Below are 26,819 nucleotides of genomic sequence, written 5' to 3'. Positions count from 1 at the left end.
CCCTCCGCCGCGGCCCCGCCCCGCCGGGCGGCACCTGGCCCCGCGCGGCTCCCGTAGCGGCCCGCGCGTGTGGCGGATCCCGGCGGCGCGGCCTGCGGTGAGTGCCGGGGGCAGGACGGGGTTCGGGGGGGAACGAGCAGCGGCGGGGCCGGGGGCAGCGGCCGGTCCGCCCGCAGGAGGGCGGGGGGGGTCCCGGGGAACGGCTCCCCGAGGGGCAGCGGGCACCAGCTCCGAGCTGTGTCCGTCTCTGCTGGCGTGGTCCTGGCGCTTGGCTTCCTGGAGCCAGGAGCGAGTACAGGGCGAGCAGTCGGGAGGCTGGGTCTGACTCGGTGTGGGGAGGCGATGGGTGAGGGTTCCCTGGCGGTGGCCGCGAATACGACTTTGAGGGTTCTTTGCATCAGTTTTAGTAGCGAGTTTTGATCCCTGAATCCTTCCCTGAAGACCACAAGCGGTCAGGGAACAGCGTGCTGAGGGGGACCGTTCTTTAAACCAACCCAGGGAAGTGGCTGCAGTTTGGATCTGCTCCTCTCCCAGAGCCAGGCAAACCCTGGAGAAGAACCTTGCCAGCGCTGTTGACTCAGGCCAGGACTCTGCCGCAGTGTTAGCGGTGCCCTAAAGATACAGAAACGTCCAGTTGTGTTGGAGCAAACAGCTTTGCCAGCCCTTTCTTCACTGTTGAACTGTGATGTGAAACAAACGGGCTGTGCTCTCGTGCAGAACAGACCTTCTCCTTCCTCTCCTGTACCAGCACAGCAAAGTAACAGGCTTAAAAAAACCCTCCCCAGGCCGATAGCTTCACTCATCCTCGAAATAGCAAAACTGGGGCTTGTTTTTCAGCTCTGGGTTGTGCTTTGACTGTTGGAGGAAGGAACGTGACACGTCTTCAAGAAAAGTAACGCCCTCCATGTGGTGGATTTACTCGTTCTGTGCGGTTCAAGCATCTTGGGCTCGCTGCAGTTAAGCACCAATCCCACTACGAGCCATTCCTACAAGGTAATGATCTGCCTTGGAATGCATTTGGGTAACTTCCTGCAACCAGGAATTCTTCAAGCATCTTTCTTAGGCGTTGTCATTATCTTCCCCTCAAGGAGTGGGATGAAGAAGGCCTTGAATGCCATCAGGGATGACTGATTTAACCATTTACTGACCTTTTTGCCTTTCTTTTTGCATCACAATTGCTCAAGTGTTTCGGTTTGGGGTTTTGTTTCTCCTGGTGGGATCAGGAGGTATTACTATACATTAACAGGAAGCATCTTCAGTCTCTGCATTAGTCCAGTTTCTTCAGAATAATCACTGGGTAGCTGTTGCTTTTGCATCTCTTTAACAGCTGCACTCAAACTAGATGCCCTTCCCTAGGGAAAGAAGTTGGCCTCTTACTAGATGAATGAAGTATCCTGACCTCTAAAGTAAGGTTTGGGTTTGGTGGTTTGTTCTGGGGTTTTTTAATGTATCTGTGAAAAAAGGCAAGACAAGAAAGGAACAGTTTTTTATTAAGCAAATGTTGCTGGTTACCAGGAGCCACTGCATTGCTGCAGGTTCTGACAGCTTGTCTGAATGATTTGTGTGCCAAGACTTGAAGCTCTTTGGGCAGGAATGATTCTCTCCCAGCATAAGATACATTAACCATAATAAATCCCCCTAAAAATCCACTTTTTCTCTGCAGAAAAAATGCTGAGGAGTTTGAAAGGACTTCTCTCCCATCCTCTAAAGGTAAGCCCTGCAATGGCGTGATGCTGCTTCCAGTGCTTCAGCTGTCCTGTGAACTGGAATGACAATTTACAACTGTCAAAAGTGAGATGCTGCTTACATTTGTCATCTAAAGTCTTGGTGCCTCCCACAAGTGTAAACTCCCACTGTAGGCAAAGGAAAGAGAGACAGCTTGTGTGTGTTAGTCCTTCTGCGCTTCCCTCTGTTGGCTGGAGAGGACATGAAGCAAGGCAGGAGAGTTGGCTTAAGACACTTGTTAGAAGGTTAAAGTTTGGCATTCTGCAATGTCCAGAATGCTGGAATTCCACATCTGTGCTGCAAGTGTGTCTCAGAAAACAGAGAATCTACTTGCTCTGCACTGCTGGGAAGTACAAAGGGAGAAGCCCTTCCCACAGAACAGATCCCCCAGCCTTGCACAAAGGCTGTTGCTGGTGGGAAGATAATTTTGCATCAGGTGGGTGTAGTAATATCAGCTCTGCCACAGCAATACAGCAGCACTGTGTTATCAGGAAAGCTTCCTTAGACTATAAACAGCACAATGAGTTTAACGGTGCAGATCTGGAATGCCTTCACAGTGGTAAAGAATCTCGGGTGGTTTGTTTGCTCTTGTCCTTTCAAGGCTTTTTCACCAGCACATCGTGACATGCAGCCGTTAAAGAGGATGGCTGTATAACTGCTTCGTTCCAGAGATGAGATTCTGGCTGTACAGTACTTATGATGGCAGCCCTGATGAAATAAACAGCCTTTTCTCGGGACTAAAATATGTGGAAACATGTAGGAACAGCTCCACCTTATGGCACATGACTTTGTGATTAATCTCCACGTACCACGTGATGGTTTGCTGCCATTTCAGGGATCCGAGTTACACTACTCTGGCCTTTGGCAGATGCAAACTTACTACAAACCCCACTCTAGTAGGAGAACAGCATTAAAAGGTGATGTGAAAACCTGAGAACCTTCTCTACGCGTTAGGATTTACTACACAGCTCTACAGTGAGCCAGGAAGGTGTATGGATGTGTCTCTGGCATTCTGCACGAAGCCAAGGGGACCAGTGATAAGCCACTGCCTTTTATTCAGGAGGAGGGACCAAGTGGCACGTTGCTGCTGTAAAGTCAGAGTAGCTAATGCATTAGCAGTGTGTAACCAACTCACTATGAGTAGCGTTGTATTCACTGCTGTAGGAGCTTGTGTTGATTTTGTAGCACTTCAGAGAGTTAGGAAAGGATTACACCTTAGAAGCTGCTTCTACAGCCCAGCACAAGCTACATTCCACAAAGGGAAAGTTCCAAAGCACTCAAGGCTACACAGTGATTCTGAGGAAGACTTATCATGCTAAGGTTCAAAGAAGTGATGCTCTAAACCAGTATCCTTCCAGGAGAAGGACGTAGTAAGATGGGATATGTTCTCTTGATAGAAAAAGAGAAATTCCATGTACTTGGCTGCAAGAACAGAGGACGGGACTTCAAGACAGAGTCTTTCTCTAGGCACACATGAACTGAACACACAGAGCGAGAAGTGAATCCTTGCTTGACTTTCATCCACTGCTCCACAGGTCAGGATTTGCACGGGACTCCTGAGGAAGGATGTCCCCAGAGCAGTGAGCTTGCCTTTTAAGTGAGCAAAGCTCACAGCCTCAAGATGTTCACTTGAGAGGGAGGCAATATGGAACGTTCAAAGGAAATGAGAGGGACCGTGACTCCAGGTTCGGAATAACTTGGGGCTGACCTTTTCTAGGTGAACAGGAGACAACAGTTGCATGCTCTAGTTATTCATGTAGTACATTATCATCTTGGTGCTTTGCTCTGGGCTGTAAACGAAGACACTTCTGTGGATGTGAACTGAACACAGCCAAGTAGGACATCCTAAACTGATGGTTTGGATTTGAGGAAAAGACCATTGTGGGAACAAGAGAAATACGTGGTGACAAAACTATCTACCTGCAGTTAGATAGGTATCTAGTACTGAGCCCAAACCAGTTGAATTCCCTCCCTAAAAGGAGAGGGAGTGTTGAAATGCTGATTCAGGAGCCCATTGTGTGTTTGGGATGTGGGGTAATCCAACATTACACTTGCTTCTTGTGGCTTTCAAATGACCCCCTGAGGAAAAGTGGGATGACAGCAGAATTGCATCATGCCAGGGAGAACTGAACCAGCTGCTCCTGTCTCTAAACTTTACTTTATGGCTACTCTCATCTCTGCAGACAGACAAAATAGGAAACTACTTGCTCTGTTTACAGCTCGAGCCTGCAACTGTTCCAGTCAGTAACAGGAAGGGTGACTTTCAGTTTTGCTTTGGTCACAGCCTCTGCTTGGAGGATACGTTGGTTTAGTCACTGACAAATGCTTCTATTCTCTTTCACCACAACATCATAAAATGCTTGTCCTTCTCCTCCTCACTTTCTTGCCTGGTTTGGCTCAAGCTTTACAGGCATCCTTCAGCAGTCTCTCTATGGAAAAAAGAACTAATCAGCTTAGCTGTCCCTTTCTCAGCCGTGCCTGTGTTATAATGAAAGAGTCTGTATGCAGGGACACAGTCAGGAAAATCAGTGTAGGGAATGTCATTATAAATACCAAATAGTGGGTAGCGCTGCACTAATCTCAACCACTGACGTGATTCTGAGCTAGTAGACAGCTGGAATTTTCAAAGTACTAGCTGCTATTCATCAGGGTAGGCAGAAACACTGGGGGAATGTCCCAGCAATAAGATCCTGATGGTTGTATTTGTGCACTTAAGCAATCTTGAAGGGGATAGAGAACTCTTCCAGGTACAGGGCTTGGCTCTCTAAATGACTTGTATGGTAGCTGACTGAAGTGAATGGCAATGATTTAGAGGCAGCCTCTCAATGTGACATGTGGCTCTACAGCATGTGCTTTTTCATGATGAATTCACATTCTCATGACGAGGTTTTATTCTCATTGCAGAGAATTGTTAGGTCTTGCACGCTTCCCTCATAGCCACCCTAACGTGCATGCAATGAGCGTACAAACCAAACCACCAACTGGGTTCCTTTGACTGCTGAGAAGTTTGATGCCTGTTTGCCTTTTCCTTTCCTTAGTTGGACCATGGCTGTGCCCTCCATATGGCAGCCAAGGATTGCTTAAGTGCTGCTGCCAGCCAGGATGTCCAAACCCCAGCACCTCCACCGAGAGCAGTTTTCTACACCAGTGAGAACAACCCGGTGAGTTACTGTCAGACAGCAAGTGCCTGGGACATGCTGCAGCCAGGGGTGCTCACTGGGCTCGTGTGCCCTAGTAAAGATAAGGGACTACATGGGTTTAATAGCAGGCATCTGGATCACCCCGAGCCCAAAGCAAACCAGCCCTGGCTGTGCACTGCCCCTGCCTGGGTTTAAACAACACAGGGCTGCTCCTCTGCCTGAAAGCTCCTGGGAACAAGTATTGATTCCTTCTCTCCAGTTGCACAGAGGAGATAGGCCGTGCATTGTAGAAGCTCAGATGTGGCTTAGCTTGTGATCAGGCACCATTAATTTCAACTCCAGGGTTTTTCTTCCCTAACTAACCTCCCCAAATTGGCTATGAAGGGGGGTAAAAAACACACCCCAGATGACCTCAGCACAGCTCTCCAGCATCATAATTCCAGCCTCACACTCTCTGTCTCAAGCACAAAATGAAGTGGAATAAATGAATGGAATAAGCCTTTGAGGTGCTTTGCTGCTGCCTCTGTAATTGGAGTCTTTCAATACTGATTCCTCTGGGGTCTCTATGGAAACAGCAGCATGCAGATGATCTCACTCACGTGATGCGAGTGTCTCTATAGATTGCACAGAAGAGTCCAGATGGCAAGGATTGTCCCCACTGTCCTGTGCCTACCATTTAGGTTGCCAGGCAACTGGCTTTGGCATTCTGGCTTCATGTGCCTGATGTTTGGCGACAGCTACCATTGCTTATTCATTTATCAGGTCAATGTTCCTTGGACTTGCTGTGTCACACATCATGTACTGCAGCAGAGGGGCTCTGCTGGCTCCCTGCGGCAGCACCCGTGCTTGTGTGTAAAAGCCCCACTAAAAATGGGTCAAGATGACCAGATGAAAACTAAGACTTAGCTTTTACCCACCTTCCCATTAGCAAAAGCGACTAAACGTGAGGATAAAGGTTCTGACCCACTTTAGAGAGGTAGGAGCTGAAGAGTGAAGGAATTTGCCAAGGTTATGCAGCAAGTCAGTGATGAAGCAGAACGAAAACGGTCTCTGGAGCACTGCTCTTCTGCTCAAGTCCATGGGTAACATTGCCATGCAAAAGCACAAGTGCTGTTAACTCTGTGTCCAACACGTGCAGGAAAGCTCCAGGGAATCCAGCCCAGAGACTGAAATATAGCTCTGCCTGCAAAAAGATTGACATCTCTACTAATAGGTCTCCTCTTTAGCCTATGTCCAAATAACATCTTACAGCAGAAGAGCTATTGCCCAGCAGGTTTTTAACATTTTCTTCCTGTTGCTAAGATTTACTGACCAGTAAACACCACATTGGCCACTTAAGCACCGGAGAGAGCAGTTTGCTGAAGTTACCAAATGGTTTCTTACTATAAATAGTCTGGCGAACCTGTGGGCACCTCGACTCCTGCAGCTGGACCAAGGTGAGCATACAGTCCAGGACACACTGACCTGGCCTAGGAGTACCTGTCCTCAGTAAGGCATGGAATGGAGGTGTCATTAGCATGGACTTTTCAGAGTGGAGGGGGCAGAAGATAAGAGCCCAGGCATGCTGCATGCTGAAAGTCTCATCTGAAGAAAGGAATGTAGCCAGAAGCCTCGGCTAGAGAATTCAGGGGTCTGCAACAGAGCTGCAGATGTGAAGAGTCCTTCAAGGAACTGGGAAAAGCCAAATACTCATGGCAAAGGCAGGCAGTCGGCAGACCTGCAGGTAGAGCTGCTCACATGGTTCCCTGGGAGGAACACAGCAGGAAGCAGAACTCAGCACAACTTGGTTTTCCCCATTCATTCTGGTCAAAGCAGCAGGCAGAGGTGAGCGACCAAGCCCAGAGCAGAACTGTCTCCTCTGTTCTGGCCTCAGTAAATTAAGCCCTGGGTCCACAGCAAAGCTAATAGGGAACACAAGGAAAGCGTGTGGCTCAACTCCCAGATCTGGTAAAGCTGGCAGAAATCATGACTGCTGCTTTTCCTTTCTAAATAGGAAATAAAGCTATTCCTGGATCATTATTATGCAAAATAGAGAAAAGAAGGAAGTTGTTAGAGTCTGGTTCCATCGCAACCAAAATGGAAGCAAGAGATTGGCATGCACAAGAATAAAGAGGAGGAGCTTTTAACTTTCAATCCATGGACATGACATAAGCTCCAGAGCTTGGCACAAAGCTGCTAGAAAAGGCAGGCCCAGCTTGGCACAGAAGTTGCTGCAAGTCACACAGGTAGTGCTGCAGAATAGTGTCTCTAAATACTGCCTTTATTGCACAAGACTCAAACCTGATGACTAGACCAAGAGTAAATAAGTGCTTTTGCAAGTATTGTATATGGTAGGTAAATAGAATAATGAAACCATCGCTGTGTAACAAGGCATGAGATGGGTATTAAACTCTCAGGTACTGTTTCTTTGTGTGCATAGTCAGAGATCTGAAAGTAATCACTGTAAATAAACATAGAATGATGCTGGTCTGCTGGAGCAGTAATCCTGACCACATGTGTCCCAGCAAGAGACTTGAAATGATTGCCCTGGAAAACAGATTGTGAGTTCTTAAACAACAGTGCCAGTTACCAAGGCAAATGGTGTGTTAGGAATTGCTCCTGAGAGATGGCAAAGAACAAAACAGACAGCAGTTCTGTCAGAGGCTTAAGGAAAGTCAATCTGAATCCAGCAGATAACTCCAAAGGGAACCCTGGTGCTGGTAAGGTGTTGTGGTGAGCAGAAGTACAAGTGGACTAATAAAAGATGAGAGAAATTCATGAAGCTTAAGGCCCTGGTGCCTGAAACACAACGATTCATATCTAAGCTCAAGGAAGCCCATTATTGTTTCTTGCCAGGTAGGGTCCTTTCTGTAGACTCTTCCTAAGCATCTGCCATTAGTGTCCTGGTACTGCAATTCCTGTGTACTTTAATACAGTAGTAGTTCTGCCTCTAAGTAGATACTTGCTTTGAGTGTTCCCTCCCTGTTTGGTTCTCACAGGCCTCCTGGATCCAGAAAAGAGACCTCAGACTCTGCCAAGTGTCACAGTTTGCATTTTACCTTCCCAGGCCAACCACGGAGAGCAGCACGAGGGGCGCCACTACAGCATTCCACTGGAGGAGGTCAGAGCTGTGTTCCCACACGGGCTGCCCTATCGGTTCCAGCAGCAGGTACGTGTCTTAGAGCAGGTTTGTGGGGAGTGGACTGGGAGGTGGGAAGAACCAGATCCATCGGGTAGTTGGGATGCTTTCCTGTTGGAATAAGAGAGAGTGATGTGCTGCAAGAACGCAATTATTCCTGGTCCTTACTCTCCTTTTCTACATCTAAGATAGGAGTCAGCCTAACCAGAATAGTGGCAGAAGGGTTGGACGATTCCACCTTAGAATCATAGAATGGTCACTTGGCCTCACCTCCATCTCTGGAAACGTGATGGAACAGCTAAGCCTGGAAATCACTTCCAGGCACACAAAGACAATGAAGTCATCGGGGTTGTCAGCGTGGCTTCACCAAGGGCAAGTCATGCTTGACCAACCTGATCCACTTCTGTGGTGACTGGTCTGGTAACGAGGGGACAGCAGCGGACATTCAGACCCTGCACAGTCCCAGAGATGGGGTCATGCAGGAAGAGCTGTCGTGTGCCAGCACTTGGCTTCTTGTTCACAGTCTCTTCCTTTTCTCAGATTAAGACCTTCAACGAAGCCTTCCTGATGGTGCGAAAACCAGCTCTGGAACTCTTCACCTACCTGAAGAGCTCCAACTTTGCACACCCAGCTGTCAGATATGTGATCTGTATCTTTTACCACTTACTTGAGAGTAGAATGCAAGTTAAATACGAGCAGGTGAATTTATCCACATGAGGGTGATGTTTGATCCTATGCTGACCACTGCAGGTTAGTCTTCAGAGGTGGTTCTGATTTGGCTTATGGCACAGATGTACAAACAGGCTATCAGCACAACTAAGGGCATGGGGATCATCAGCTCTGATGTACTGGGGTGGGGATGTATAGAAAGAAGGAACTCCTGAGGCTAGTTGTCCTGCCCAACAAAAGCAGGATGGAATGCCACCCTTGCTTTGATGACCCTTGAGCTTCCTTATACCTTATCGAGTCAGGAATACACTGAAGTGGTTTGTCAGAGCCTTTCCTTGACAGTCCATGTTGGAGATGGTGAGAAGGGAACAGGGAAAACCATGACCCTGTGCCACGTGATTCACTACTGCACAAGGCAAGGCTGGCTGGTGCTGCACATCCCGGACGGTAAGAACACCAATGCTGTTGTGTTACGACATCAAACACACATGGGATGGGGGAGATGCTGCTGCAAGAGAAAGGTGCAGGCTTGGCCACAGCAAGTGGTTGTTTTTCTGTAGTGGAGAAGGCTTCTAAAGCACAAACCTCTCCAAATAAAGGAGAACAGAATGACAGTTACTTTCACGTGCTCTCACATGCTTATCATCAGTCTTTGTGCACTGGTGGTGAGTATGACAAGATGACATACTGTGTGTGGGTCTGTGTAACCTCTTCTGCTCTCAAGGGGGAGTCTTCTCTGTTAAGGATGGTGGGATTTTCTTCCCAGGGTAGCAGTATAAGAGCTACAAACACACCCCCCCCCCCAACTCATACCATTCTTTTGATGAAAAAGAAAAGCAACTGGTTTATTTTGCTTTCAGCTCATCTCTGGGTGAAAAACTGCAGGGAGCTGCTGCAGTCTTCCTACAAGAAAGAACGTCTTGATCAGCCTCTGCAAGCATCCTCCTGGCTCAAGAACTTCAAAACCTCCAATGAGCGCTTCCTAAAAGAGGTTTGTAGAGCCTGTCAAGTTGTCTTGGTTGGTAGCTAAGAACTACCCCCTGGCTTGTCTCTTGCCACCCAGTCTTGCCGAAGCTGCCTTTGCACTATGGAGTTCCCAATCTAATTGTAGTTCTTTTGCTGCAGATAAAAACACAGAGAAAATATGTGTGGGGCAAACGAGAAATCACAGAGGAGGGCAGACCACTGGGTGAAGTGGTGGAGCAGGTAAGGAGTCACAGCTGGTAACAACTGCTTCTGCCTTTGTCTCACTGCTTTGGAAGATCCCATCATTGTGTATGTAGAACAAATTGCTTCTAAAGATCTTGCTAATATGAGCCCCAGGAAATGGCATTTCCCTGTCAACAGGGTGGCTACAGAAAACGTTGTGGAAGATGTGATGGAATTTGTACAGAGAACTTGGATAGAAGCAAAAAGTGGAACTTGGAAGTTCCGATGTCTTTGATCACAGAAGCACAGACTGGCTTGGAAAGGACCTTAAACTCGTTAGTTCCAACCCCCTGCCACGGGCAGGGACACCTCACACTAGGCCATGTCACCCAAGGCTCTGTCCAACCTGGCCTTGAGCACTGCCAGGGATGGAGCATTCACCACTTCTTTGATGCTCAGTCCCTTAGATCAGATTGCTCCTTTGAAAGGAATGAGCAGCCTGGCTTCTGTTTCATCTTCCTTCCCCCTTAAAAAGGGCAGAGAGTGCTCAAAGCCACCAGCGTTCTGTGTTAACACGAAAGCCAACCTGAGTTTTGTGCTTTCTCTTACTGGCAGGGTTTAGCCCGTGTGAGAATCGCCAGCGATGCCGTAGGGGTTGTGCTGAAGGAGCTGAAGCAGCAATGTCACCTCGGCTCCTTCAGGCTGCTCGTGGCAGTGGACGGCGTCAACGCGCTCTGGGGACGGACGACGTTGAAGAAGGAAGACAAAAGCCCTGTAAGAAGCGATCTGCTCTGGTGCTGTTTCTGCATTCCCACTGCAGGGCAGTTCTATGGTATTCCCTGGGAGATGTACGTTTGGCTTTGCTGGCGTGGAGGGACCCGCACAATGTGGTGCCTTAGACAGTTCTTACTGCAGGAAGTTCAGTAAGAGGAAAGCGCAGAAACATCTTGTTAGAGCAGGGGAGGGTTGGGCATTTCCCTGGGTAACATCACTAAGGCTGAGTGCTAAGTAAAAGCAAGTCAGAAAGTGCTCCTAAAGGCTGCAAATGATCCTTCCCGTGTGATTTGAAGCAGGGGAGGGGAATTTATGTCTCAAACTTCTGGCAAAAACAAGTGACCCAGACACTCCTCACCAGGTCTCTCCAGAGGAGCTGACGCTTGTGTACAACCTGAGGAAGATGATGATGAATGACTGGGTGAGTTCCAGTCTCTACCTTTTGTGGGTGTTCTCCTCAGCAATTAAAGGTACATGCCAGTAACATCAGCCTGTGCTAATCCCAGAGTGGGTTGGGTTGAAGGGACCTTAAAGCTCCTCCAGCTCCAACCCCAGCCACGGGCAGGGACACCTTCCACTAGAGCAGGTTGCTCCAAGCCCCTGTGTCCAACCTGGCCTTGAACACTGCCAGGGATGGGGCAGCCACAGCTTCTCTGGGCTCCCTGTGCCAGCGCCTCAGCACCCTCACAGGGAAGAGCTTCTGCCTCAGAGCTCATCTCAGTCTCCCCTCTGGCAGGTTAAAGCCATTCCCCTTATCCTGTCCCTACATCCCTCGTCTAAAGCCCCTCTCCGGGTTTCCTGTAGCCCCTTTAAGTTTGGAAGCCCCACAACTGTTTCACAGCTACTACGCTTGCAGCTCAAAGGGTTTCTAATCTGCCTTTTAGACCGGAGGTGCCATAGTGACAACCCTCAGCCAGACTGGCTCTCTCTTCAAACCCAGCTCAGCCTATTTGCCCCAGGAGCTGCTGGGGAAGGTGAGTCCCGGCCTCTCTTGGTTATTTTTTCCCCCCTTCCCATGGGGAAGCAAACACAAACCCGGGCTGGGGAAGCGTGCTCGGCTCGGGGAGCGCTGCCTGTGCTGCAGCCTCAACCTTCCTCACTCCCAACCTCTTCCTTATCCCTCGAACTGACTCTGCTGGAGTGGGGCCGGGTCCCCCCCTCCGAGGGTCCTGCTCCAATCCCGAGCTTTGCTTCCCAGGAGGGCTTTGACGCTCTGGACCCCTTCGTCCCCATCCCTGTCCCAAACTACAGCCCGAGGGAGTTCGAGAGCTGCTACCGGTACTACCTGGACCGCAAGTGGCTGCAGCATGAGAACGGTGAGCGCCGCACCGGGGGGCTCCGCACACCGGGACCGGCTGCGGGGGGGGGAGCCCCGCTGGAGCCGCGCTCACAACGCACCTTGTGTCTTGCAGCGCGCACGGAGGACGGGAAGGAGGAGCTGCGGTTCCTGAGCGGCTCCAACCCGCGGCAGCTCGACCGCCTGGCGGGGCCGCTCTAACGCAATAAAGGGCCGCGGCGGCGGCGGCGGGTCCCGCGTCCTCCGGTGTCCGCGTCCGTCTGTGCGGGGCGGGGGGGGGGAGCCGGTGCTGACGCGCTTCCCGTTCCCGGGGTGCGGGAAGCGCATGCGCCGCGTGCGGCGCGGGGCACGATGCCGGGCGAGGCGGTGACGCTGCAGCTGGGGCCGTACGCGGGGAGCGCGGGAGCGCACTGGTGGGGGCTGCAGGTGCGGGACCGGCACCGGGAACGGGGCGGTGGGATCGGGCCGGGGCCGGGCGCGGGTCTGAGCCGCTGAACCCCCCCGCAGGCCGCCGCGCTGCGCCGCCCCGCCGAGGCCGCCGAGCTCCGCTCCTCCGCGCTGCTGCGCACCGGGCAGGCGCCGGGCGGGCGGGAGATCCACACGCCGCGCCTGGTAGCGCTGGAGCTGAAAGGTACCGGCGGGGCGGGCGGGCGGGGGGGGGGTTGTGTGTGTGTGTGTGTGCGGTGCGGGGGGCTGCGGGGCGGCCCCGCCGTGACCGCGCTCTCTCGCAGGCGGCGCGGGCGCGCTGAGGACCGGCGGCGCGGGCGCGGAGGCGCCGGTGACCTGGTGAGTGCCCGGGCGGGGCGGGGGGAGGGGGGGGGGGGGGGCGCGGGGCCGCCGGAGCTGCCCCGGTTTGTGTTGCAGGAACGGGGCGGTCGCCGCTTACCTGGAGCGCGGCCCGAGCGGGGCCTCCGCGCCGCGGGACACCGGGAGCCGCACGGTGAGGGCGGGCGGGGCGGGCGGGGGGTGTTGGCAGCGACTTCCCGCCCGCTGACACCGGAGGGACGCGGCGGAGCAGCAGTAACGGCCGTGCCCGGGCTTCTCCCGTAGGAAGATGCGTCCTCCGGCAGCACGGGCAGCGCCGGCGCTGCGGCTCGAGGTGCGTGCCCGGTACTTGTGTTCTCAGAGACTCACAGACCCCTTCGCGTTGAAGGGACCTTAAAGCTCCTCCAGTTCCAACCCCTGCCACGGGCAGGGACACCTTCCACTAGAGCAGGTTGCTCCAAGCCCCCCATCCCTTGAACACTGCCAGGGATGGGGCACTGGTGCTGTCCTGAGGGGTTTGGGTTACTTGCTTAGGACTGATGCTGGCCAATGTGTCAGTGAACGAGTGTGAGGGGAGAAGGAAAACTATGGATAAGATTTCCTGCTTGTGGAAAGATGGGTCAAAGAGCAGTAAATAGGTTAAGAAACTGAATGAGATGAAAACAAAACTGGCTTTTTCTTATCCAAGCGGCTGTTCAGAGCTGACAGGAGCTTCCCTCTTCCCATCTCTCATTCCAGGTCCAGCTCCTGCCCCTTCCCCACTCGCTGCTGCCCAGGAAGTTCCCTCCGGCAGCAACGTGCAGCTCTGGTCCGATCACCTCAATGTTCAGTTGCATCCCAAGAGCCTCTATGTCACCCGGCAGTACATGCACGATGGGTATGGCCTGAAGGACTGGGCTGGAATCGCTTGTCCAGAACAGGGGCTTCGTTTTGCCTTCGAGGAATAATTTAGAGGGGAATAGAGTAAGCTTTATTCTTATTCTTCCTTTTTTCCATAGGGACTGTGGGTGTCTGGAAGCCTTTGCCCAAGGTGAAAGGCTCCTGCAGGATCCTGCCTGCATGGAGGAGCTGGAAGATCGGTTGCACTACTTTGTTGAGGAGTGTGATTACCTTCAGGTTTGACAGCTCGGCCCCAGCTGCCCTTTGCTTTCAAGAACCTTCCCGTTAAGGTTCTGAAGGCTCTCAGGTGCTGCCCTTGTTTTGCACAGGGCTTTCAGGTTCTCTGTGACCTACACAACGGCTTCTCGGGAGTCGGTGCCAAGGTGACAGAACTGCTCTGTGATGAGTATTCAGGAAAAGGAATCCTGAGCTGGGGCTTGACTCCAGCCATGAGTAACGTGGGAGTAAGTAGACAATGCGAAAAGGCCAAGAACAGGCGCTGCTTTCGGGCCCGCTGCGGATCAGGCTGTTCCTTGGTGGCAGCTTTTAAGATTGTAATGGTTGGATTTTCCCCCTCCAGGATTCCCAGAAGAACGTTTACAGACTGATGAACACAGCGCTGGGCATTGTCCATCTCTCCACCCACAGCTCCCTCTTCTGCCCCCTGTCCCTCAGCGGGAGCCTGGGACTCAAGCCACAACCTCCTGTCACATTCCCATATATCAACTATGATGTACGTGTGGTTGTTCCCTGCTTTGGCCCTGAGACTTCACCCCCAACGTCTCATTTTCATACTGCAGCAAACAGGACCCCGTTCCCTTTGCTCTCCTTTGCACTGCTTCAGTGGCAGCAGTGACAAAGTGCTTGTCTGTGGTGTTCCTCCTCTGTGGAGTTTGTCACTGCAGCTCAGCAAGAAGCTGCTGAGACAAGAAGACTGGCACCAAGCAGATGACGTTAGCGAAGAGCCTGAACTGTTAACCACAACCTCTACAAGAGCACAATCTGCTGCAGTTAAAATACACAAAAACCAGCGAAGAAACAGCTCAGTGGGACCTGTCCTGTCACGTTTCCCTTTGTGTCCCTCCACAGGCCTCGCTGAACTACCACAGCAGCGCCATCCTGGCAGCAGCACTCGATACCCTCACTGTTCCCTACCGGCTCAGCTCCTCCCAGGGCTCGATGCTGCACCTTGCTGAAACACTCAACTTCTCAGGGAGAAAGGTGAGGGTTGAAGAGCAGCGACCTCCCTCTGAGCCCGTTGGCTCTGCCTGGACAGGAGCTGTTCTGCTCCACATCCATCCCCACACACAGAGAAGGTTCTAGGGCATCATCACTTGTCACCCCCTCTCCTGTAGGTTGTGGCTGCGTGGGCTTCTGTTCCCTTTCCTGCCCTCCACGGCTCCTCCCTCCCTGATGCTTTCTGCACCCACCAGCAGGATGTGCCCTGGAAGCTCCTGGCTTCATGCAGGGAGCAAAAGGGCAGCTCCTGCTTCGCTCAGTCCGTTGTGCTCCGAGGGGTTTGCAAAGACAGACACAGCAGGTGAGGAGCATTTGAGCTGCACTCTTCCCTCCGGAGCTCCAGTGCTCTCAGCAGCACTGGTGCTCACAACCCTAGTAGTGTCTGGTGCTCCAGGCAGTTGTATGTTACTCCCTGTAGAGCAAACCTGAACTCAGTCACCCCCAGGTTCAGTCACGTCCCATGACTTGGTTTTGAGCTGGTTTTCTTTGCAGCAGCTCCCCAGGAAGGCAGCCCCCTTCTCCCCTCCACGCCTGTGAGAGCACTGAGCACATCCTGCAGCATTACTTACACACTGTGTTTCCTGGGGCTTTCAGGTGGGTAACTTGGATTCAGGTTTGGGTACAGACCAGGGAACGCTGCCTGGCAGCTGAAGGGAGAGTGAGTTTGGGATAACTTTATTCACCTTCTTCCTTACAGCACATCCCATGTGCTTGAGCAGCCGTGCTACACCCTACCTCCGTACCCCCAGTTCTTTTCTCCTCTTCTGAGCAGACAAGGCTTCCTCCTGGACAAACCTCCCACTCACTCCCCAGCAGGTAACAAGCACCCCTTAAACTTGCTTTGCAACAGGAAAAGATGATGTGGGTCTGACAGAGGGGAAAAGAAAATGACTTTAAAAGCTCACCTTTTGGGTGTTTGTAGGGCAAAACTGTGTGTTTGGCAGCTCTGCTGCGCTGAGGACAAGCAAAGCAACTGCTTGTGAAGTAGAAGAGGGCAGAGAAACAGGGTTTGATGGCTCTGCTGACACAAAGATGTTTGTCCCTGCAGCTGTTGAAAGCATCCCTGTGCTGGCAGCCCTCCAGGCTGCCCCAGTTCTCCACACACTCCTCTACGGCTTGTACAAGGACCTGCAGAAGGTGAACACGCGGCGCTGGGCCAGTTTCTTCTCTGCTGGAGTAGAGCAGGATGACTTCCAGGAGGCCTTACACAAGCTAAGAACTCTCTCCCAGTGCTATGAGACAGAGTTTGAAGCAGATGAATCTGAAGATGAAGCAGATTCAGACTAACTCAGCTTTATTACTAGAGCGTGGAAGGAAGAATCGCTTTCGCTCGCTTTCAGAATAAAGGGAATGGCTTTTGGGATGGCCCCACTGCTGCTTGCTTCTCATTTCAGCTAAACCCTGGAAGAGATGCTGGCTGAAGCTGGGCAGCTCCCTGCACTTGGGTTGGAAAGGAGGAAAGCTGCTTTTTTGAGGGCTGCTTTCCTATGCTTGGGGGCTTTTTTCCCCTTTGCAAAATGAATTTGCTCTGTCAGAATCCGACCACGCAATAAATACACAGTTCAGGGTGGAACTTCCCCACGTACAATCAACACAAGGGGAGAACTTGCAAAACCCCTCCAATCACGTGTTTGTTCCACATGAAAACAGACATCTTATGATACAACATTTACATGGTTCAAAGGCTGGTGGCCCCATCTTCACCATGGAGTGAGGCCAGTGTCCACAAGCATCCACTCTGCTGCTGGAGGTCCCCATGTAGGTTCTAGAGGCTGTTACACCCTAACACCTTTCTCCAGTCCTTTAGTGCAGCTTGACAGGAGCGTAGCAGGAAAATGAACCCCAAAACACCCCAAAAGGTGCCATCTTCAGTACCTGTGCAAACGTTTTTCCTTTACCCACAGCACATGTCTAGCAGCAAACTGGCAAACAACTCCCCTTCTGGTGCACTCAGTAGCTTCTCAAGCCAGAAACACCCCTCAGTCATCAGGTTCTTCCTCAGAAAGCAGAAGATCTTTATCTGACAACTGGTCTGTGTTACTGGTGCTAGTAGCATCCTCCTCATCTTCAGAGCTCCCATCGCAGGACGTATGAAACAGCCTCATGAGTTCTCTGAACCTGTGGGATACCTGAAGGACAAGGGAAATGCAAGCTGGGGTTATCTTTTAGTGGTGCAACACAGGAATTCCACAGTCTGAAGTTGAGGGTGTTTTGTGCTTTTATGTTAAACCCACAACCAGAGTTTTATGCAAGATTCAAGCAGAAAGGGAACTGGGAGAGCACTGGGTGCTCCTGTCTCCCTTGGAAGAACAGTTACGTTCTACTGACTGCAGGTAAGAAAGGGGCAGGTTGGGAAGGTTCCTCTGCAGGGATGTGGGGAAGGCAGAGACAAAACCTGACACGTTCCTTGCACTGGAGTGGAAGTAGCGGTCACCAAACCAAGCCTGGTACCAAATGAAAGGCTGGAATCTCAGTGGCAGTGTCAGAAGGACCATGGGGTTTGGTTGGTGGGTTTGCTTTCCAATTGGGATTATTTTTCTCTGATGCAGCATCAAATTAAAGTTCAAACTGGGAGACGAACATGACAGCAAAGCTGCACTTCTCCTTCCTTCCCCCCCTTGCCCCATTCACTGCAGCAGAGAGAAGCCTCCCCACACCAGCCCCTCACCTCGCTGGCAGTCTTGTTGCCCAGTTTCTGGGAGATGGCGTGGAATGTTTCCAGCTGGGCTCCTTTCTCCTGGCACGTGGTGAGGATGACTCTGTCGGCCTCCCTGCAAAACAGCACAAGAGCTGGAAGGCAGCTGAGAACAACACTTGACACACTTCAACCCCCACGAGCCCGAGAGGCCTGTTGCTGGGGAAGGAGAGCAAAGCAAGTCCAGATGGCTTCTTCCTTTACTCACCCATCACAAGACATGGCTCGAAGCAGAGCTGCATTTGGCCCAGTTTTAAAGCTTTTTGAAGGATAGAGAAGTTAAATCTTTCCCAGCTTGAAGTATTACAATTACACTGTCACAAGCAGACATTGTTTCCCACAGAACCAGCAATGACAGACTGTTGTTAGAGGAAACAAGGCAGGAACAGTCAAAGGGAGGGGGCAGAAGACATGAGAAAATGGGAATACAAAACAAAGGACTCCATAGTATGAAAGCTGAAGCCAGACACTGAATGCTCAAAGGATGGAAGAGGCAGCTCAGGCAGATCTACCTGGTCCAGAGGACAACCTTCTCCCCGGTCGAGCTGACTTTGCTGTTCTTGGCACACACAGTTGCTTCTGTGACTCGCTGCTGTTGCTGCTCCTCATCCCTTTGCCCCAGGGAGGCAGAAACCACGCTGTACTCTACCTGCTCAGAATGCTGATGCCCCTGGAAGCACTGGTTTGCATTTGACTTCGATCTGCTCTCAGCACAGCCCATCTCATCCGGCTCCGAACCACAGTGCTCAGGGGACTGGGAGCTGCAGCTCTTCCCCAGCGCTGGTTTTCTCCCTGCTGTTATCCAGCCCTGCTTTGCTTCAGGTTTTCCTTCCAGAGGCAGAGGTGAGCCCTCAAGCTCTTTCACACCTGATTTTGCAGCGTGACCAAAGGCAGCTGCTGAATCAGGATGAAGCCCTTCAGTCTGACACAAACTCTGTCCGGAAGAGGAACTTGGTCCCATTAAACCCTTTTCTGTAGCAGAACGAGAGGGCAGCAGCAGGTCTCTGCTCAGCCCAAGGGAAGCATCTGCACTTCCTTGCTGCTGGGTCAGTCCCTCCCTCCCCACAGTGCAAGGGCAGTCTTTGGTTTCTTGAGGTAGTTTTAGAGGAGCTTTTTGTAGCTGTGTCCATCTGGGGCCGCTGCCACAAGAGTCACTGTCCTTTGCAGCCCTGACACCAGCTCCGACACCCGCCTCCAGAACCCGGGTGTCAGGAAGTGCAGCTTGTTCAGGAGGTTCATGGCTGCTGGAAACAATCTTCCCTTCCTGGTGAGATCCTGTGAGAAACCCACACGAGCGGAGATGAGCTGTTAGAAAACCTGGGGAGGTTTCATTATGGTTATTACTATTCTGGAGCATAACATGGGGAATGGGAACACAGCCTGGGAGCAGCTCTGGAATTCCAGCTGCAGTTTACCCATCTTGTACTTCAAAGAAGTCAATGTTCTTCACCACTGCGGGTTACTACAACCAGCTCCTGGGTGAAGAAGTGCTGAACACATGAAAAAACTCAAGTGCATTGCTCAGACCAGCACTCTCCAGTGAAGCAGACATTGGTGCTCTTGGTGCCCTACTTACAGACCCCACTGTGGACCAGACATCATGCTGCACTACACTTAAACCACTGGATTTAACCTGTGTGTTAACTGAGACAAGATACTGAAGAAGGAAGGGATCCCTTTCAGGTTATTGATCCTGCAATAATGTTTCCCTTTGCACCAGACTGAAGGAAAACCAAGGAGATTGTTTAAAGGAATATCAGGGCTGGGTGGTGGGACTGGAGCTGTTCAACACCTTTGACACGGACGGTGGGACCAAGCGCACCCTCGGCAAGGTTGTGATGACACCGAGCTGGTGCTGCAGTAACATGCTGGAGGGAAGGGATGGGATCAACGAGGCCAGAGGAGGCCCCGGGGCTGCTGCGAGGGCTGGAGCAGCTCTGCTCTGGAGCCAGGCTGAGAGAGCTGGGCTGGGGCAGCCTGGAGAAGAGAAGGCTCCTGAAGGGGAGACCTTAGAGCAGTTCCAGGGCCTAAAGGGGCTCCAGGAAACCTGGAGAGGGGCTTTGGATGAGGGACAGGACAAGGGGAATGGCTTTAACCTGCCAGAGGGGAGATTGAGATGAGCTCTGAGGCAGAAGCTCTTCCCTGTGAGGGTGCTGAGGCGCTGGCACAGGGTGCACAGAGAAGCTGTGGCTGCCCCATCCCTGGCAGTGTTCAAGGCCAGGTTGGACACAGGGGCTTGGAGCAACCTGCTCCAGTGGAAGGTGCCCCTGCCCGTGGCAGGGGGTTGGAGCTGGATGAGCTTTAAGGTCCCTGCAACCCAAACCAGGCTGGGATTCTGTGATAAATGCATGTTTAGAGCATCCAGAGTGGATGAACACAAGATAAGAAAATGAAAGATTATTAAACTACCCCTATTTCCACTTGTGTGAACCAGGTCAGAGGTGACTGACAGACCTGTCTGTACCCAGACTTTTACACACCTGAAGCCAGAGACTCTGCTTTCCTAGATCCAGTTTTTGTTCTGCTCTGGACGTCCTCTCCCTCATCTCTGTTCTCCAGGCTTTCTTCTGCAGGTTCCTTAGACATTCCAGAATCCTTCCCTTCAGGCTGAGGACTTGACTCTTGTTGAACATGGTTTGCAGCGAGCTCTTGAGAATCCTTATTTTTATAGAATTTGTTTTCACACACCTGTAAATCAATAGAGAGGGATACAGCTACAGATGTGGTAGATATCCATTCAAACCTAACACCTCAGCCTTTGCTTCCAAAGTACTCCTTGGCCCTCACAAAGGCTTCAGTTTGGCAATATGTTTGTGTTAGAAAGATGAGTCTTTTTTCTTATGAAGAGGCACAGTTCTTTTCACAGTGGCCACAAAAGCATCTTCCATTTAAAAGAACATCCAACTTGACATTACTGAGCACAGCAAGGAGGGGCAGTGGAAAGTGAGCAGGAGATAGAGAGGGGAAGGGCAGGCTGTGCGCTCAGAGCTCCAGAGAGGAAGATGCTACTGGTCATCTTTTGATTTACTTTCTTCCTCAACACATCGTGTTGGAGACACGAGGCTGGACAGATCATCACAACAGGGGGACTCTTGGCAGGACTCTACTTTCCACTCACCCCTCCAGTGTCTTGGAGGGGTGTCTATCAACTAACCTTACTACTACAATGGCTGCAGGTCCTCCTTTTGCTTTTCTTTAGCTTGAGATCGCTACTCCCTTCATGGCAGGAACATGAACATTCCTTCATCCCATCTACCCACTCGACCTCCTGGAAACAGACATACTCCAGCTGACAAATGTGCATGGAACACAAAGATGAGAGGCAGGGGAAGGTGAGCCCCAGAGGGAGCAGCAGGGCTGGGCCACTGCACACACCCAGCGAGGGCTGAAGCGATTTTGCTGCTGGCCAAGCAAAGCACAACAGAACCATTTCAATCCCCTCTCTTCAACTCTTTCCAGGCTCTTGTCCTGCCTCTCAAGAAGACATTGATCCTCATGGGCATTTGCTCAGAGTCCAGACATGTGGACGAGTGAGACACCCCAGGCCCACCTTGTCATTGTTCTGGCCTCCGATCTCTTTCCGCTTCTTAGTTCTGGAGGCTGCGTGCATCTTGGGTGGTTCATCCTCCTCCTCTACATCTGGCAGGGACACTTCTTCAAAGCCATCAAACTACAGGAGAGAAACAGAAAACCTGCTCGATTATGACAGACCCAACTTCATTTTCCCCATGAAAACTGAGCTCAGTTCCAGGACATGACAAGTTCAACTACGTCAGAGGAGACATAAATGCTGGAAAGTCATAGAATGCTTTGGGTTGGAAAGGATCTTGGATCATCCAGTTCCAACCCCCTGCCATGGGCAGGGACACCTCACACTAGAAACTTTGCTTAGTTCACCAACAGCTATCCCACCCCTCTGCTTCCCTCGCTCTGCAAAGGCAGCCTCAAGTTGAGGTCTTCAAATTCAAACAAGTCCAGTATCTCCTCCTTTAGCTTTTGTGGTCTTAGGGAAAAGATTGCTCCACCTCATATTCCTTCTCTTCCGTCCAGTTGATCTCCTCAAAATCCCCCATGCGGCTGGCAGAGGGCCGCAAGTGATCAAAGAAAATGGAGAATTCATCCTGCAAGTGGTCGTGTCCTTTCAACAGTTGCCACATTTGGGTCTTCAGCTGAAAGAGAGAAATCCAGAGAAAATGAGGCTTTCATTCCATGTTGTCGCAGTCTTCGCAGAAGGGTTTCTCAAAGCAAGGAGAGCATCAAGGCTTAACAGACCTCCACCATGGAAGTTTATGCCTGCATTGGTACTACTTCATGGGTATTTTGGAATCATTCCACATCCAGCTATCAGACCTTGTAACAGTCTCTTCCAATACCTGAAAGGGGCTACAAGGAAGCTGAAGAGGGGCTTTGGACAAAGGATGTAGGGACAGGCCAAGGGGAATGGCTTTAATCTGCCAGAGGGGAGATGGAGATGAGCTCTTGGGCAGAAGCTCTTCCCTGTGAGGGTGCTGAGGCGCTGGCACAGGGTGCCCAGAGAAGCTGTGGCTGCCCCAGCCCTGGCAGTGTTCAAGGCCAGGTTGGACACAGGGGCTTGGAGCAACCTGCTCTAGTGGAAGGTGTCCCTGCCTGTGGCAGGGGTTGGGGCTGGAGGAGCTTTAAGGTCCCTTCCAACACAAACCAGGCTATGATTAGCATAGAAATATCCCTCTAAAAGCCTAGGCAGACTCCGTAGCACTAAACTAGAATAGATAAAAGCAAGGTGGAGGTAAGAGAGAGGAGACAAAAGAGGCCAATTACTTATAAAGCCTCTTGAAGGAGCAGCTTCGATTCTCTACCACTTGATAAACTCGTGTGTCTCCATGAGCAGCACAAGGGAACCCTGAAGCAGGCTAACTGCATTCCCGGGGGGGTGAGAGGAAGGAGCACTGCTCACCTCTGCGATCTCCTGGGGGAGGCAGTCTGTGCAGCTCTGCAGGACCTTGATGATCTTCTGGTGGTGGGCAGGGTTTTCAGCAAAGCAGATCTCCAGCTGCCGGAGGAACTTGCGGCTCTTTTCGAACGCTTGCTGCTCCTCGAACTGACCAAAGGAAGAACATTCACCACTCCTGTTCAAGAACCTATGCCCAAGAGTCTCTAGTTGCTTATGCAGAGTACAAAGTGCCTGTCTTGCTGTTTGTCTCCCATTCCTCTTGACACCCAGTGCAAAACTGGGAAGAGGTGGAAGAGAAACAAGTCTTTGAACAAGTCTTTCTGTAAGCTATAAAGCTTTGCTTCTATCAGATGCACATCAGACAGGAAAATCCAGAAGGGATTTTGGTAGGATAGAGGTTTCCAGGTGAAAACATCTGTCCTACAAAGTGGAAGGCTGATTTGTGAGACAAGGGAACCATTCCAATTGCTGTATCTGCACATTGTCTCTGCAGTCAGGTTCTGACTCTCCAAAGTAATACTGAGTATGAGACTTAAACAAAACACTATTGAATAAACCAACAAGGTAAGCAAACGACTTACCAGCTCTTTACCTTTCTTGCCCTAGAAAGAACTCCTTATTCTTTCACTCCCACAAGCATTCACATTATCTGCTTAACATCTGGCCTCCTTCTCTCATTCTACCTACCAGCCCACACTCCAAAGCTTGCTCTGGTAAAAGAAAGGCAGCAAAATCTGTGAGCAACTGTGGCCAGTCATGCAACAGCTTCTGTAGGGTCGAATAGAGATCCACGGCCGTTCGCTTGTCTGTGCTGATCTCAAACTCATAGATAACCCGGAGGAAGTCTTCATACTTCCCAGGAACATGCTGCAGAGCTTCCCGCACCTGCAAAGAGCAACAGGACTACACGTTAGCCAGGAAGAAAACACGTTCATTTAGGAATCCTTCATCTCTTGCTACTTGAGCAGTGTTGGAGGACTCAAAGTGTCTCTTGCTCCTCTTTCTGGGTTACCTGCTGGCCTGGCTTACCCTGGTTAGATAGGCTTGTGCAAATGCCAGATCCTTCTGCTCCCGCAGGGGATCTCTCTCCAGGATGTCTTCATCAAACAAGAGCAGCAGCTTGGATGTATCTTTGCTGGCCCGAGCCCGTCCCCTCTTATTCCTGGTTCTGTGGGAACTCCTGCTTTTCCCAGGGGCTTTCATGTTTTCCCCTGGGAAGAAGCACAAAGCAAATTGTACAATTCCCTGGCAGACAACTCCTCTTCCAGAGCAATATTGCAATAGGAAAGAAGGTTTCCAGAGTTGGTGAGGAGTTACCTGGTTACACTCTCCTCTAAGTGTATGAGCAATGCACTCGTCATTAATCAGGCTACTAACACCTTTTACATTGCCTGTTTCTTTTTATAGCATCTGGCAGGAAAAGTCTCTGGGTACAGCAGCAAATCTCTCCTAGCTGTTACTCAGACCTACTACCAGATACATCTACTGCACACCAGGGGCAAACCAGTTGTAGTGGGTGAGCAGAGCTAAGCTATGAGCACCAGAGCTGGCTGGTAACACTCGCAAAGGATTCTTTTAGCTTCTTACTTACAGGAATAGTCAGCACCACAGATAAGCAACCAAGTGAAACCGAACCAGATACAGTCTCCCCATCACTTTGCTGTTCATGCAGAAGCAGCTCCATTGCCCCGTGTCCCAAGAAACCCACAGGACTCACCGGGTGGAATTCTGTGGGCTTCCACCTGCGGAGCTGCCTTTGCTAATGGGAAGGCAGATTTGGGTTCCTCTGATGTATCTCCACATATTTCATCATCTTTCTGTAAACTCTCTATTCCTTCCCCTTCCTCCTCCTCCTCTTCCTCAGGCTCAGAGTTCTCTTCCTGGGAATTCTCTTCTTCAGAATCTCCTTCTTGGCTTAAACGTCTCTTTGTTGCCAGCCAAGTAAGTTTTTCCATTGTCTCCTTAGAAAGCAACAACAACCAACATCATATTGTTTTCTTTTAGTGTTCAGTATCATTCAGCAACCAGCTCCCTCCATGAGTAACACTCCAGGAGCAATTAGAATTGGCTGTTAGAATTACAGCCAATTTCACAGATCAAAATCTGACCAACTAAAGGGTTCCACTGAAGGGCAAGAATCCACCAACCACCAGCTCTGCTTATTTTTGTATTTCAGAATCTGCCACTTCTAAAAGCCTGAAGTTGGACAGAATTCCTTAATGATCATCTCAGCTCCTAAAGTCTTGCTGGAATTGTGAGCTGGAAATAACTGTCACTTAAAGCACTTGCCATCCCACAGTTCACAGGCCAGCTTTCCAATTGGATTCCAACTGTGATTTGCCCCGACTCCACTGGGGTGTCTCAGGACACCAATATTTGTCATTAGCAAGGTTTAGAAACTTCTGCTTGCTCTTACCTGAAGTTCCGGCACTGAAAGAATAGATTCTTCTGAGGCTGATGACATTTCTTCATCCTCATCTTGTGTAAAATCATCAAAGTCATCTTCTTCCTCTTCTTCTTGTCCTTCTCTCTCTCCTCCGGCTTCGGGGCCAGCTGGTGTCCCCACAGACTGCCCATCTATGCTGGATGAATCCTCTGGTCTTCCCAGTGGGCTACTAAACTCTGCCTCAACATCTGCCGTGTAAGAAGGATTCTTTGGAGACTCACTGCTCACTTGTGGTGCAGCAACACCACCTGCATCCATCTGCTGTTCACCATGGGGAGATGACTGCAAAGCCCAGCGTTGTTCTTCTCCCTTCTTATCACACAATGCATGTTCCTTTTTCATCTCTTTCAGGCCATCTGAGCATGAACACGCAGCCTCCATGTTCAGCTCCTGGCCAAGATCCAGCATGAATTCCTCCTTCACTTCAGCACATACAAGATCCCTCTTCTGCGCTGGGTTTACTTCCTTGGTAGCATCATTTGATTCTTCAGATTCAATTTTCACTGTTTCATCTGGAGCTTCTAAATGAGGCAAAAGGTCCACAGACAACGACTCTGAAGCGTTCTCCTCTCCTTCCACCACTGTCCAGCTGCAGCAATCACTCTTATTCACCTTCTCCTGACTGCCAGTATTTGCAGTGGCAGGATTTGTACCACAGTCCTTCTTGGGGGAGACAGCAGAGCATGAAGGGTACAACTCTGCGGGTTCAGCCTTGGGCTCCGCTGTACTTTTGTTGTTTCCAGCAGGGCAGGAAGGAACCAGATTCAGCTGTTCTTCGTTTTCACCAACAGATGATGCAGAAAGACCAACAGGGTTAGGAGACACTATAAGCGAAGGGATTGAAGAAGTCACTAGAGGCTGATTTAATGGACAGGGGAAAGTGGATGGATTTACCAGTAAGGTTGTAACTGGGATCGCCTGAGTGCCTCTACCAACTGTGGTATTTATGGGCTGAATCATATTGCAGCCATTGCCTATATTAACCACTTTCACTGTGGCAGCAGGTACAGTAAGGATGACAGGAGATGGCTGAATCAAAGGGGAAGTCTTGATCAGTGGGGCAGATTTTGCCCCTTTCTTCCTCTGGTACCCCTTACGAACACAGGGTTTGCGCACTTTTGCTCCAGCCAAAGCTGGCAACATCAGTTTGGGCTGAATAGCTACTGGATTTGAGGACACAAGAGCTGGTGGTACAGCAGCTGAGAAAGCCTGTCTGGAGTCTGAGTGGGAAGCGGAGAGCACGTTCTGGAATTCCAAGCCATCCCCACTTCCTACCACTGCTGGAACGTTCAAGGGCTGCACTCCCGGCACCGGCTGCATGACTGGAGCTGGCTGGATCAGCCGAGGAATCTGAACCATCACTTTGCTGGGAGGAGCTTCTGACTGGGAGAGCTTCACAGTTCTCTGGATGTTAATAGTGTTAGTACTGGGCTGCAGACAAGGACTCGGTCGAATGAGGACAGGCTTAAGAGCTGAAGACCTCTGCCTCCTCCACGCTCTCCTCGAGAATCGATTGGCAAGGGGCTTTAGGGTCAGTACGAGTCCCTTTGGCATGAGGAGAGGGTATTTTTCATCACATTCTGTGTCTGAAGTTTCCTTTCCTGTCCCCAGAAGGACAGCTTCTGCATCAGGTGAACCTGGTGCCTCCCTGGCATCTTCTGCCAATTGCTTCAGCTCCCCCTGAATGGAGGGCAAGCTTGCCTAAAGGGAACAAGAGTTTATTGTGCCAGTCCTTCGGTTATTCCTCTGTTACCACCTTCACACAGCACCACAGAAGGCAACAGAGAGCAACTTGCTTCTAAAAGTAAAGCATTTTTAATTTACTTTATACTACTGCTTATCACTGTCTATCACTTGGTATTTACTGTATATCACTTTATATTCATGGGTTTTACTCAGAGCCTTCAAAAGAATCCAAGAGCCCGAGAGAAACAAGAGAACTGAATTGCTTCATAAAGGTTCCTTTAGTAAATACAAGACTTGGTGGGAAGGA

General features: G+C 50.8%; 3 protein-coding genes and 1 long non-coding RNA gene across 11 annotated transcripts in view; 2 read left to right on the top strand and 2 right to left on the bottom strand.

Annotated features, from left to right (window-relative positions):
* Positions 1 to 10: 10 nt before the first annotated feature.
* On the top strand, positions 11 to 12,113 carry DAP3 (death associated protein 3). 5 transcript variants are annotated; one of them, XR_003989710.1, is made up of 14 exons: positions 11 to 97; positions 838 to 993; positions 1,664 to 1,710; positions 4,764 to 4,886; positions 7,912 to 8,013; positions 8,524 to 8,632; positions 9,007 to 9,099; positions 9,513 to 9,643; positions 9,778 to 9,858; positions 10,417 to 10,575; positions 10,937 to 11,045; positions 11,460 to 11,549; positions 11,774 to 11,891; positions 11,988 to 12,102. XR_003989710.1 is itself a non-coding variant. In XM_030474238.1 (14 exons), the coding sequence occupies exons 3-14, from the start codon at positions 1,669 to 1,671 to the stop codon at positions 12,071 to 12,073; spliced, it is 1,194 nt and encodes a 397-aa protein (XP_030330098.1). In that variant the 5' UTR covers positions 11 to 97; positions 838 to 993; positions 1,664 to 1,668; the 3' UTR covers positions 12,074 to 12,113. The 5 variants fall into 5 exon arrangements, 4 of the variants coding, with proteins under 4 accessions (XP_030330098.1, XP_030330100.1, XP_030330101.1 ...); XM_030474238.1 differs by having other exon boundaries at positions 10,937 to 10,996; positions 11,988 to 12,113; XM_030474240.1 differs by having other exon boundaries at positions 11,827 to 11,891; positions 11,988 to 12,113.
* On the bottom strand, positions 7,897 to 12,136 carry LOC115602809. The gene is made up of 2 exons (XR_003989711.1): positions 11,974 to 12,136; positions 7,897 to 8,094 (listed from the first exon to the last, which is right to left on the bottom strand). It is a non-coding gene; the product is annotated as an uncharacterized LOC115602809 (long non-coding RNA).
* A 56-nt stretch (positions 12,137 to 12,192) lies between these two features.
* On the top strand, positions 12,193 to 16,123 carry MSTO1 (misato mitochondrial distribution and morphology regulator 1). 2 transcript variants are annotated; one of them, XM_030474236.2, is made up of 14 exons: positions 12,193 to 12,298; positions 12,380 to 12,503; positions 12,604 to 12,658; positions 12,737 to 12,812; positions 12,923 to 12,971; positions 13,376 to 13,514; positions 13,636 to 13,753; positions 13,846 to 13,980; positions 14,097 to 14,249; positions 14,606 to 14,737; positions 14,872 to 15,056; positions 15,248 to 15,349; positions 15,453 to 15,571; positions 15,804 to 16,123. In XM_030474236.2, the coding sequence occupies exons 1-14, from the start codon at positions 12,224 to 12,226 to the stop codon at positions 16,040 to 16,042; spliced, it is 1,701 nt and encodes a 566-aa protein (XP_030330096.1). In that variant the 5' UTR covers positions 12,193 to 12,223; the 3' UTR covers positions 16,043 to 16,123. The 2 variants fall into 2 exon arrangements, with proteins under 2 accessions (XP_030330096.1, XP_030330097.1); XM_030474237.2 differs by having other exon boundaries at positions 15,251 to 15,349; positions 15,804 to 16,122.
* LOC115602804 (GON-4-like protein) overlaps positions 16,037 to 26,819 on the bottom strand; it is a 24,878-nt gene continuing 14,095 nt past the window's right edge. For 2 of the 3 annotated variants that reach the window (XM_030474234.1, XM_030474233.1), the window contains exons 21-32: positions 24,797 to 26,527; positions 24,098 to 24,341; positions 23,410 to 23,591; positions 23,068 to 23,265; positions 22,384 to 22,527; positions 21,476 to 21,619; positions 21,001 to 21,120; positions 20,605 to 20,718; positions 19,931 to 20,138; positions 17,963 to 18,725; positions 17,424 to 17,526; positions 16,037 to 16,884 (exon numbers count right to left, since the gene is read on the bottom strand). In XM_030474234.1, coding sequence (XP_030330094.1) covers positions 16,735 to 16,884; positions 17,424 to 17,526; positions 17,963 to 18,725; positions 19,931 to 20,138; positions 20,605 to 20,718; positions 21,001 to 21,120; positions 21,476 to 21,619; positions 22,384 to 22,527; positions 23,068 to 23,265; positions 23,410 to 23,591; positions 24,098 to 24,341; positions 24,797 to 26,527 — 4,101 coding nt within the window. In that variant the 3' untranslated portion in view covers positions 16,037 to 16,734. The remainder of the gene's footprint in view (positions 16,885 to 17,423; positions 17,527 to 17,962; positions 18,726 to 19,930; positions 20,139 to 20,604; positions 20,719 to 21,000; positions 21,121 to 21,475; positions 21,620 to 22,383; positions 22,528 to 23,067; positions 23,266 to 23,409; positions 23,592 to 24,097; positions 24,342 to 24,796; positions 26,528 to 26,819) is intronic. The other variant, XM_030474235.1, reaches the window with a different exon arrangement.

The sequence above is a fragment of the Strigops habroptila genome, chromosome 22, assembly GCF_004027225.2.
Source record: "Strigops habroptila isolate Jane chromosome 22, bStrHab1.2.pri, whole genome shotgun sequence".
NCBI classification, from domain to species: domain Eukaryota; kingdom Metazoa; phylum Chordata; class Aves; order Psittaciformes; family Psittacidae; genus Strigops; species Strigops habroptila.
This window is presented reverse-complemented; position numbering and strand designations above follow the sequence as displayed.

What these genes read in the sequence shown, in the direction of transcription:
- DAP3 (XM_030474238.1), top strand. Translation starts at nt 1,669, where the DNA reads ATGCTGAGGAGTTTGAAAGGACTTCTCTCCCATCCTCTAAAG. An exon ending in ATGAGCGCTTCCTAAAAGAG is followed by an intron (nt 9,644 to 9,777) that starts GTTTGTAGAGCC and finishes CTTTTGCTGCAG; the next exon opens with ATAAAAACACAGAGAAAATA. An exon ending in GTGGCTGCAGCATGAGAACG is followed by an intron (nt 11,892 to 11,987) that starts GTGAGCGCCGCA and finishes TGTGTCTTGCAG; the next exon opens with CGCGCACGGAGGACGGGAAG.
- MSTO1 (XM_030474236.2), top strand. Translation starts at nt 12,224, where the DNA reads ATGCCGGGCGAGGCGGTGACGCTGCAGCTGGGGCCGTACGCGGGGAGC. An exon ending in GTGTTTCCTGGGGCTTTCAG is followed by an intron (nt 15,350 to 15,452) that starts GTGGGTAACTTG and finishes TCTTCCTTACAG; the next exon opens with CACATCCCATGTGCTTGAGC. An exon ending in TCCCACTCACTCCCCAGCAG is followed by an intron (nt 15,572 to 15,803) that starts GTAACAAGCACC and finishes TTGTCCCTGCAG; the next exon opens with CTGTTGAAAGCATCCCTGTG.